Source organism: Bidens hawaiensis, unplaced genomic scaffold, assembly GCF_021521415.1.
Source record: "Bidens hawaiensis isolate Kalapana, Puna unplaced genomic scaffold, B.hawaiensis_p1.1 tig00029364_1, whole genome shotgun sequence".
Lineage (NCBI taxonomy): Eukaryota > Viridiplantae > Streptophyta > Magnoliopsida > Asterales > Asteraceae > Bidens > Bidens hawaiensis.
In genome coordinates, this window is record NW_027494865.1 from 50,292 (window position 1) to 62,512 (window position 12,221).

General features: G+C 31.7%; 1 protein-coding gene across 1 annotated transcript; it reads left to right on the top strand.

Moving 5' to 3' along the window:
• Positions 1 to 1,254: 1,254 nt before the first annotated feature.
• On the top strand, positions 1,255 to 2,954 carry LOC143578849 (uncharacterized). Its single transcript, XM_077062317.1, has 4 exons — positions 1,255 to 1,457; positions 1,561 to 1,621; positions 2,078 to 2,531; positions 2,626 to 2,954. The coding sequence occupies exons 1-3, from the start codon at positions 1,430 to 1,432 to the stop codon at positions 2,349 to 2,351; spliced, it is 363 nt and encodes a 120-aa protein (XP_076918432.1). The 5' UTR covers positions 1,255 to 1,429; the 3' UTR covers positions 2,352 to 2,531; positions 2,626 to 2,954.
• Positions 2,955 to 12,221: the final 9,267 nt, after the last annotated feature.

The following is a 12,221-nucleotide window of genomic DNA, read 5'->3' on the forward strand; positions in this document are numbered from 1 at the left end:
CTCCAAAGGGGAACGGGGGTCTTGGGTTGGGATCCCTACGAGACACTAATTTAGCAATGTTGGCAAAGTGGTGGTGGAGATTCAAGAGTGAGAAAAATGGGTTGTGGAGGAAAGTGATTTGGGCTATTCATCACTTGGAAAGGTCATGGTCTTTTATTCCTGTTAACGTTTCGGTTCCGGGACCTTGGAAACAAATAGTGATGATTTCAAAAAAACTTGAAGAAGTTGGTATAGTTTTGGAAGATGCCTTTACATGTGAAGTGAGGAATGGCGAGAACACTCTTTTTTGGATGGATAAGTGGTGTGGAGATCGAGCCTTTCAGACCAGATTCCCGCGATTGTACCAACTCGAGTCAAATAAGGAGTGCCATGTTTCTGATAGGCTTACAATGTATATGGATGAGATATGTGGAACTTGGGGTTGGATTAGAGAACCATTGGGCCTGCAAGAAATAGAGGAGCTCAGGGGGATTCTATCTGTGGTCCAACATGTTCGGTTACAGGTGGGGGCAGACCGGTTAACTTGGGGTTTGGATCAAGGTAATAATTTTTCGATGAGAAGTCTTAAGCAAAGGATAGATTCGGTGCAGGGAGGAGACGTGGATTACACAATAGAATGGAATAATTATGTTCCTAAGAAAGTCGGGGTGCTAGCGTGGAGGGCAGAAATGGATCGAATCCCGGTTTTAGTTGAGTTAGCCCGTAGAGATGTAGTGGTTGCATCTACATGGTGCCCGGTATGTGGCGAGGCGGAGGAGACGGCGGAACATATTTTGATTTCATGCAGATTTGCTCAAACGGTTTGGCATTGTATCGCTAATTGGTGTAAGGTCCCAACCTTCTTTGCTTTCTCAATTCGTGACATTCTGGAGCTTCATAAACATTACCGATTGCCCAAACGGAAAGCTAAGATGTTCCATGCGGTTTGTCTAACTTTGGTATGGTGCCTATGGAAAACGAGAAATATGGTGGTTTTCGAAAGGAAGGAGGCGAACGTCAATAACATACTGGGAGAAATTAAAGCGTTAAGTTTTTTGTGGGTTTCTAATAGGTCTAAGAATTTAGATATTACGTGGGAGAGGTGGAGAGTATTTAATTTTTGATGTATTTTGGTTGTTGACGTTGTAGTTGTGTTTCTCGGTCTAGCTTCTTGCTAGATCGAGAATTTTTACATTTATATATCCACTTGATTGGTCGTTCGAAAAAAAAGTATTTTATCCTATCCATTGAAAAAGTTAGGGGGCCCACATGGAGCGTGTAGGATAAACTAACCAACCCTCCGCTCCTCTCACTTGTTGCCGCTATTTTCCATTTTCAAACTCCTCTTAATCTTTCTTTTGAATAATATTTTTACACTTTCATTTCAAAACCATACGCACTCTTCATATCATATCTTGAATTTGAATTCATTTCAGACATTTCGGGTAACATGGATGCTCATCCTACACCTTTTCCTGGTACCATTTTCATTTTCTTCATACATTCATTCCAATCTTTTTATAGTTTTACAATTGTATAATTTCTAACTTAATTATCTTTGCATGCAATTCACACGTACAGGAAACAAATCACAACAGGTTAAATCCAAGTACAAAAAGATCTCCGATGCACCCAAACAGATGTAATACCAACAACTCTTGTATTTCATTTTCTCATATACCAACATTAATTCCAACCCATAATTTTTTAAAAGATTTGTGTTAATTTGCAATTCGAAAAAGGATAAAGGCGCACGCCGATGTAGCCATCAGTTTTTAAATAGATTTATTTCAATAGTATTATAAAAAAAATAACACTAATATTTTTTATTGAGTGCCATTGCTCTCCATTCTTTCAATGTAGGTCCGCCCTAGGGGCATAGGCAGCTTTAGAGGAACGGTTTCGGCGAAACCTGTATAAAATTTTGTTTTAGTGTTATATATTAATGTAATTTGACATTGAACACGTAGAATACCCAAATTTAAGTGATAAACACTCAGTCATCTGTCTCTAGAAAATTTCCGGACCCGTAGGAAAAAATTTCTGGCTCCGCCACCGTTCCGGTGCTGACTAAATAATTATATTTTCGTAATTTCAGGCAACGGCGAACCTTCGGCGTTATTCGAGACCCCAACGTCCCCGAAAAAACCCTTCCCAGAAAGCCGAAAGCAAAACCGACTAACCCGATCCCTCCAAAACAACCAAAACCGGTCCCGGAGTCTGCCCCAGTACCAAAACCTGAGTCCACAAAGAAAACAGTAAGCAAGAAGAAGACGGTCTCTTTCGGGGAAAAGATCGAGGGATCAGGGGCGAAAAAGTCTCCTATTCGAGAAGGGGACGGTGTCAAAACTCCAGTGAAGCCACCGTTTTGAGTAAAGCCTGTTAAAGTACCCGGGACACCGTATCTTAGTGCTGAGAAGTGTAGCAGTTGCCGGTTTGATAGGCTGGAGACATCATCATATTGGCTTGGTCAGATCAAGTCTGCTGAGGCCGTCAGCAAACATTTCGTTTCAGCCGCTTTCTTCCGGCTTGCTCATGATTGCAAAGCGGAGGTTTTTCCATTTCGGTTCAGTTTTGTCGGTTTCAAACCCAATTATTAACTTTTTCTTTATCTTTATAACTTTTTTTTCGTGTAATGTTTTGTAGCCGGTTCGAAATCTCCATGTCGAGTTGAAGAAATACCTCGCTCGTCATGACTACTTATCTACCAATGCCGAATGGGAGCGTGTGTCCGGCATGTATGGATTAGTAAAGAATGAGCAAGAAACTAAAAGCAATGGTGATGTTCAAGAACAACAAGAATGAATAGGTGTGACATGAATAAGAAACATGATTTTAGTGTTTAATTGGGTGCTTGCATGTTTGAGAGTTATGAAATTGTGTGTAATTAGATTTCTTGTATGGTTGTTTGGATTTTTATTGCAAAATTTATAGTTTTTGTGATGCTTTATATACTTTTGGTTAGATATTGGTTGATATGTTGTATGCTAGGATGTGACACACACACAAACATGAACAATACTGCAAGAGAAAAAATAAATAAAGATGTACATGTGAGATTTACATGGTTCGGTCTAAAATGACCTACATCCACGATTACATGGGTTGCAACTAGAGTAGGGTATTTTATTATTGTTGTGCCTCATTTGCAAAATACAAGATTTGTTTAGATAGAGATCATATATAGGGTTAACATTGTGATTTCCATTAAGGCCCAAAACTGATCTTCACTTAAACTAGCCCAATCGAGTTTCCATAAACCCAACATTGTATATGGTTTGATGTATCAAGATCAGGGCCGGCCTAGGGGTGTGGCCGGGTAGTCGACGGCCACAGGCCCGACACCCCGCTAGGCCCGAATTTTTTTTTTTAAATTATATGTATTTTTATGAAAAAAAATTATGTATAATCAATGTCTCAACATAATTTCAGAATTACTAGCTTGGTCTAGTGGCAAAGAGGCGTGACATCTAACCAAGAGGTTGTGGGTTCAAGTCTTAGTTGATACATTTTTATGTTTATTTTTATACACAAGTTTTTTATACAACTCAAATTATAACTAAGTAAGCCCACTTAAAATTAAATTGTTTAAATCCAAAAAATGTTCCTTCCACTTAAGGCAAAAAAAAATCGCCTTTGGCCCAAAAAAATTTTCGTCTTTTCTGAGCCGGCACTAATCAAGATTGTTCTACAAAATCAATAAGCCGATCTAGAGGTGCATAAATCGGGTTTTTTCTAATACCCGGGTTCGGGGTATGAACCGGTTTCGGGCATGATCGGGTATTGGAAAATTGGGTATTGAGATAAATCGGGTAGGGTTCGGGTAGGGTATTGAGGAGAAAAACTCAACCCTATGTACCCGAGAAGGTATGATCGGGTTCGGGTATTGGAACCGGGTACGACCAGGTATTAATACCCGGTTTTGAATTTGTAAATTTTTTATACATTTTTTAATTTGTTTAAAATTTAAATTTGCTTTGTAATGTATGAAAATAATTAAACTAATTTATTAAAACCATAAATCCACTTAATTACAAATTATTTACTTAGTAATATGCATTTTACAAAAACTAAAACATAAAAGTTGTGAAGCAAACATAAAAATATACTATAAAAACTCATGTATTATTTCGGGTATTAGAAAATTGGTATCGGGTATGACCGGGTCCGGGTATAAATCGGGTACGGTTCCGGGTACGGGTATTGACCTCAAAATGCATACCCTATCCATACCTTACGGGTAGGGTCGGTTCCGGTTTCGGGTATAGAATACCCGTGTATAAAAAAACTGGTTCCGGGTATTTTTTCGGGTCCGGTTCCGGGTACGGGTTTTTTATGTTCAAGATGAAAACACTCCAATCCGTCATACATATGAAGGTTTTTAACTTTTCATTTTCAATATTACATCGAGCATGTTGTTGCCGTAACACCGTTCACATGTTTTTTTCCTTTTACAAAGTTTGAGAATGTCTTGAAGTTGTCATCAACTTAATAATTTTGAGCAATGCTATTGTTATCTCCATTTAGCTTAAGTTGTAATCAATATATTGAATAAATATATGACTTTTTATAGATTATCTAAGAACCATAAAACATACGTAAAAGGGTATTTTTTTTTATTATTTTTAGCATTAACACTTAGGCCCAAGATAAATGTGTGTTTGAAAATTAACGTGCTCACGTTCAATGTAGTTCAAATCATGGCGGCCCAATATACTGGCGTTATGCCGTTATATTTTATTCTCTTTTACATTATTTCTTCAAAAGTTTTGATATCAAAGGTTTATAACTTGGTGAAATTCTGTCAAATATATTTCTTAAAATACTCTCTTACTAGTGGGTATATACTATAAATATTATGTAAGGGTTGAAGTTCCAGCGTTATAAAAGGTGTAATTTAGTAGTAAATGTAAAGGTAGTGTTTTAAAAACCGGTTCATACCGGTCGGTTGAACCGGTTATATCGGATTTTAGTAAAGCAACCGGTATTTTTGAACGGTTTGTCAGAACATCGTACCGCCGGTTTTTTTAAATAATAACGGTTATTTAAATAAATAAGGCAAAACTATATTAGAGATGCTAAATGCAAGCTTCCAATCATGAAGATACATTTTGTCTCCTCAATTTGTTTGGTTACAAACATTTTAGGTAAATTGTCTTCACCGCTTTTTCTCTTTATCCGCTTTTTAACTTTACAAAAAAAATACGAAATAATAACATGGATATGCAATAATTACATATATATCCTCTGTGTATATCAATATTACGCTTTTGGTCCTTAAGTTATATTTATAACATTCTTAATCTTTATGCTAAATTCATATAAAGTTAACCTTATCATTTCAAAAGATAAAAAAGAATATAAATAAACTAAAATAAACAGAAAATTCTGTAAAACTTTCAAATACCCGAAAGCACCATCAATCATAGCGTCATAGTTGGTATTACTCGGTAGTGACATTTGTAGTTGTCGCATTAGTCAACAATTAGCCACCAAGACCGATGAAGAAGTCAGGGTTCGTTGATTACAACCGACAGTTAGCCATCCTTACCGATAAGAAAAATGAGCCATTCATCAATAACAGTTGTTGTTAGAGGTTAAATTGGTGGAACATGTGTTATTTTTCATATAAGTTATATTCTTCTTATAAAACATATACACACAAACCAATTGTTGCTTTTCGTCTCCCATATAGTTAGGGGTTATTCATCTCTCCCTAACACAATACACTCTTAGGAGACGATGGACATTGACCTATTGGAAAAGGAGAGTTACTTTGAGATGATTGAAGCTGAATCATCAAATCATCTTAAAAAAATTATTTTGGGAACAACAGTTGGGAAAATATAGAATATATATGAATGATAACCCTTTATTTTTTTCAGTCTTTTAATATTTGTTTTGTAAGCAGAAAACCTTGTATGGGAAGAATAAAAAAATGTATAATATTATAAATACATAAATTTGCTTGGAGTACTTACTATTTAGGGGGGGACCTGACCATGACATGAGTATGTATGGTTAAAGGGTACGATGAATGCGGGCGATATACCATCGATTATGACATGGTCCCTAGACAAATATACATTACGATTAAAGTTTTTCATTGCTCGTACATCCCAGTTTTTATATAAAATTAAATAAATAAATTACGTACATTGATAATTTTTATCTTTCTTTTTTTGTAATTTGCATTCTTACAAACATTATTATTTTTATAGAATTCGAAAACAAAATATTAACACTCCCTTAAAAATTTTTATAACATTTCTATAGAATTCCTCACCTACACACCTCCTATGTTTTGGCATTATTAATTTAAATTTACAAGCATTGTGGAGATACAGAAAGATGAATCTAGAGCAATTTGCATTGCAATACTATGGTAAATGTTAAAGTAAATATCACCGGATCATACAATTCAGATAATACTATTCTACCAAAGAATTTAAGTCAAATGCAATGTAGATGCAATGAGAGTAAGAGAGCAAACATTGTTAACAGATCTTCATAGATCACTAATGGACTTTTACATGTTTACAAAATAAATGTACACATTAATTGCATCTAAAATGTCATCAGAGGTAATTATCCTCTATATTAACCACATTATATCACAAACGTAGAGATCCTCTCGTTGTTCTGTAGGTCTCACTTATGATATTCACTTGATGGTGACTCATAACCTCTTTATCGTGCATCTTGATCCGTCGAGTGGTTCGTTCTGTTATGTTGAAGCGTTGTTGTTGGTTTGGTTCTCTATTTGTGGTGTTACTCCTATAGTAATTGACTGATTTTTCAAAAGAATAAATAATTCATTGTCACATTATATAAAGAAAAAGAATATTGGGTTCAAAGATATCTAGACATATGTAACAGTTTTTTACATAAAATAAAATTGTTATATGTTTTTTTTTTTCGTTTTCTTTGCCTTAATTTTGTAAACATTTTATTCTTGACAACTTTGAGATAAAAATCATGAAATACAAATAGTAAAAGTTTAGGAAAAGTTTGACTATTCATTGGAAAAAAGCATTGATGTAACATATGATAAGGTTGTGGTTGTAGTCATGTGATGTAGCTTTGTCTTGCAACAAAAAGAGAGGGGGACGAGGCCTACCAAAGCCCATAAATGTAAATTAAAGCTACTTTCCTTATTTCACCAAACAAGAATCTTCATATAACAAATAATAATATTCTGAAAAAAAAACATTGACAAACATATATAAGTACTAGACTATTGTTCTATGGGCGTCATGGGTAATATAGAAATCGTCTAATAAACACATATAATTTCAAACGACAATATTTTTCGTCCTCGAAAGTAAGTTAATAGAACTTGTCTAAATTCGAAGGATAGACAAAGTCTATTAAATCAGATATTGGATATAATGAATTGTTAATTAGAAGATTATCGGAATTTGTACATTCATCTGTCGTCATTTGAACCCCCCCCCCCCAAACATTCCCTTCACCTATATCCAATAGTCAATTCGCAAATTATTTTATCTCTTCAACATGTAAGGATTAACATCTAACTGTGAGCCTAGTGTTTTTTTGATAGTTTAAGTACCCTGTGCTTTTACTAGGTGTAGGAATAACTACTTGAAGTGTAATTTAAAATAAACATGAAGAAAATTCTATACAATTTAACTATTTATTTAACAAAAGTATCATAAATTTAGTATCTACAACTCCCTAAATACTTCCTTGTATATAAGGTTTATACTTTAATTTGTAATTAATCAATTTAAAGGTCAAAATTAAATTAACTACGTAATTGATGATTATAAAGTAAGAAATTACCTTGTATTCAAATTCCACTGTTAAGCTCCTGATATGTAATTATAATAAAAAAATAGTTTATAAAGCTTTCGATAAATAAAGTAAAAAACCTTATACAACAAACACAAAATAAATTGAGGTTTTTACCTAACACCCGATTAGAGATTGAGAATGAGATGATAGTTTATATAGCCTTTTGATATCTTATTTTTCATTAGTAAGATACTAATAATGTATTCATTTTTAATACATACAAATGGTGAATAAAATAATTTTTAGTGGTTCTTAAATATTTAGTAGTAATTGAAGCTTACTATTGTATAATAATATTATTCCTCCTAATCATTATACCTCCACATGCAGCGTCATCACCATAAAACTGCCTCAAAAAAGCTTTTAATGATTCCTACAAAAGTCAATGATATAAATTTAAGTAAAAATAATAAATAAATTAAATATGAAAATATGTTATTAAGCTTGGTATCAAATGTTGTGAAACTGAATCTCTTAATTTCTTAAGAATAAAAAAAGTCAACACATTTTCCCATTTATATATAGAATACTTAAAGATTTTAATTACAATTAATTTATAAACTGATGATTTTGCATAATTATGGTAAATTGAATTATGTGGTTTTGATAATTGAATGTAATTTTAATCCGGTTATTCAAATGATTTTGAATTTTGGGTATTTAATGATATTAAAAAAGTTAGTCTCACCATTTTTATTATAGAAATTAATTAATTTTGATAAATGACCATTATAAAGTAAATTAAGAAAACTATTAAATGATTTATTATAAAGTAAATTATCCCTTCTTTAGTAAACATCATTTTAATAAAGAAATATAGTATATACATAGGCTTAATTAATTGTATCATATCCCGTATAATAAACATCCATTGAAGTTAGTTTATACATTTATTTTTAATTAGTTGACTCAATTAAAATTTTCAATTTCATATCCCGTCTCAAGTAAAATTTATTTTAACATATAGGCTTAATTAGTATACATTATTTTTTTATAAAGCTAAAAAAAGTTATATTCTAGGCTTAATTATTTATGTTATTGTTAACTGGTCTAATTTTAGATGTATGGGAATTGACAATCCATACTAGTTACCAAAATTCGTTTAATTGATATGATTAATTATATTAATGGTATCAATATCAATTACTAACTTATTCTTGTACATTACTAATTTTATGTTGTAGCTTGAAATATGGTGTAGATTTAAACATATCAATTTTAATTATATTGTAATTCATCGTGCTTAAAACATTATATCACATAACTTAACTAAAACACATATTATAAGAATCTTTATAAAAATGTAAATACATTAATTAATTAAAAATAATAATTTATTGGTTACCTTAATTAAAACACGGTAATTAAAAAATTATAATAAAGACATATTAAATTGGTCAAATGTATTAAAGATTCTATAATGTACGTGAGCACCGGATTATTAACTATATAACCTATTTTTGTAAGTGGTCGAGAATTCGAATTTCAAAATGGTTCAAATAAATAATTTTTGTTATTCATTTAAGAAATTTAGTTGAAATTGACATTAAATTCACAATAACTTGAAATATTTAGAAGAAACTAATATTTTTTTTATTTAATGCATGAATATTGAATAATTATGAAATAAGTTTATATTTATGGATGGTATTCAAAAAAATAAAAAGGGTTGGAAAAAATTAGTCAAATTAGGAATGAGAATTATGTTTAAATATGTAAATTTTATTTAAACCTATTCAATATAAATGGTCAAATTGAGTCAAATCGTTAATTTATTCAAATTGTTGTTATTTAAACCTATTCAATATAATCAAATATGTAAATGTTATTTAAACCTATTTAATATAATTGGACTTTGACCAACAACAATATAAGATTGATTATCTTACTACAGATAATTTAATGTATTATAGAATAATCAACTAAATTTCATTTCAGGATTATATAATAATCAATTAAATTACATAAATTGTGAAAAATAAATAAATACATGAATACTAACATTAATATAAATAAATATTAAACAAAAATAAAAGACATCTTATCAAACAATTCTCAATCCATAAAATTAGCTATACCAAGTTGGGGACAATAACCTGAAATGATAAAATTAAATATTAATATTAATATCACATAATAAATATATTACAAATTATGGAAGATTTGAATCATGTGAAAAATGTAAAATAGATTTTATAACTTACAGCCGGAAAATTTGAATCGCGTTTGTCACACCCCGACCAAAGGCGGCGGAACATGTCGGGGTGCAACGATTGCTCATAAGCGCATGACACTATTTAAAGCGACAATATTTAACAAACTCATTTCATTTCACAACATCGAAATGTCACATAACCAAATATTCATAACTCAAATACAACAAAATATAACAAAATATAGCAAATCAAATATTGTTCATTTTTGCTAATATCCTAACGGTATTTGTGACGTTTTCTTCACCGAACTCCATAATCAACCTAGATGCAAACCTGTAACATTTCATAAAATAAAGTTTATCAACACAAAGGTTGGTGAGCAATTCATAAGTTTGAACAATAGATATATAGTATAAAAAGCCACAAAACTAGTATACAAAACCATAAATAATAGCTATAAACTTGGATAAATAGTTATCGCTAACAAGTTAGCGACACCTAACTATAAGGGATTGCCAAATAGTTTAGGATTTTATAGTTATCGTTAATTGCATTACGTTAACGACACCTTGCCATGAGGGGTTTCCAAATGGTCTAGGATTTATAGTTCCACCATCCAAAAGCGATAAACACATAGTCAAATAAGCATAGAACACCAAATCGAGCAATTATTCAAGTAAGGTATACAACAACGTTTGTGGTTTAAGACCCAAGTATAAAACATTTAGTTTAGATAAGTTGAAATGTCACCCCAAAATAAAAGATAGAAAACGAGGTATGAAGTTACTCACGTTCAAGTAATAAACTTGAAAGATTGATTATTTGGAGATTTGCCGGAACGACGAGTTTAACGTATGAAGCCTAAATAAAAGAAAGTCTTGGATTTAGAAAGGTTGTCTTGAAGATCTTTAAATGAAATAATTGTTGCAAAAACTAATCAATTAAAGTTCAAGGTTTAAAATGTAACTATTTAAGAATTTATAATAATAACCCTTTTAAAAAATGTAAGTTTGCTCAAAACCGGGTTAAAGTATCTAACCTTAATATTTACTTAACCAATGTTAAGTAATAAGGTGGGGAAAATGCTAAAATGCAAGTTCCATTAGGCTAAAGATACTAAAATGGGTTTTTAACGAGTGTTCGGGTTGTCGGTTCGGGTCTTCACAAATGGTCAAACCCAAAGTCAACTTTCCAAAATATTAATTGTTATGAGATAACTCATTAAAACATACTAACACTTAACCAAGTATGTAGATCTATTGTTTAGAACTAACAACGCAAGTTAAGCGAGTATTCGGTTTTGTCGGTCCAAACTATGTTATGAGATCAAGTTGGATCCAACTATTCCAAGTACTTAAGAAAATAATTAAAATCAGTTTATAAACTATTTTTTAAAGAAATATACAAGTCTTGATAGCTAAAAACACACTTGTGTGTCTTAAGCGAGTAAAAGTCGGTATAGTTCGGTTTGGTTCGGTCTCCATCTCACAAGTAGTTCATAGATGGTTTCTACATGCCCAGATATCATAGAACTTGTATATTGGTTTATAAATGAAGAAAACTTAAATTTTACAACAAAAAAAGTTAACTACAAGTCTTTTAAGCAAAAGTTTCGGTTTAGTTCGGTTTCCATCTCCCAACGAGTTCATAGATGGATTCCATATGCTTAATATCAAAGAACTTGTAAAAATGATTTTTGAAACTCAAATCTAGCAACAAACATGTTTAAACAACTATTTTAACAAAACTAGTAAACAAAAGTTCGGTTTCCGGTTTGGACTAGTTTCGGTTAAATCGAGGTTAGTCTTATACAAACCCACACCATGGAACTTGTAAATAAGATGAACATACTAAAGGGTTAGAAGTTAGTCATAAGTGATATGTATAATAAGTTATGTGTGTGTAAGTATATATCAAGAACACGAAATCCACCATGAAGCCTTGCCTTATGACATTCGAAACTTAACCAACCAGAGTCGGTGAAGTAACAAATAAAGGAAACAAGGGGTGTGTATTATATATATGTTGTACCACCTTATTCAAGAGTTAGTAATGTTAGATGAACAAGTTAGAATGAAAGACTATAGTTAGTTTGACTTGAGAAGTCAAAACTTCAAGAATACATAAGAAATAACAACCTTGAATCTATGAAGTTTTGAGAGAGTTTTTGGAGATGTAGCAAGAGTAAAATGAAGAAGATGGGTGTGTATATATAGGAAAGGAGTGAAGGGTTGGGTATAAAGATTCTTTTATGGTTTGCATAAAAAT

Bases quoted from the DNA above. Each gene is read 5' to 3' on its own strand.
- LOC143578849 (XM_077062317.1), top strand. From the start codon at position 1,430: ATGGATGCTCATCCTACACCTTTTCCTG. The intron at 1,458-1,560 runs GTACCATTTTCA...TCACACGTACAG, and splicing joins TCATCCTACACCTTTTCCTG to GAAACAAATCACAACAGGTT. The intron at 1,622-2,077 runs GTAATACCAACA...TCGTAATTTCAG, and splicing joins TCCGATGCACCCAAACAGAT to GCAACGGCGAACCTTCGGCG.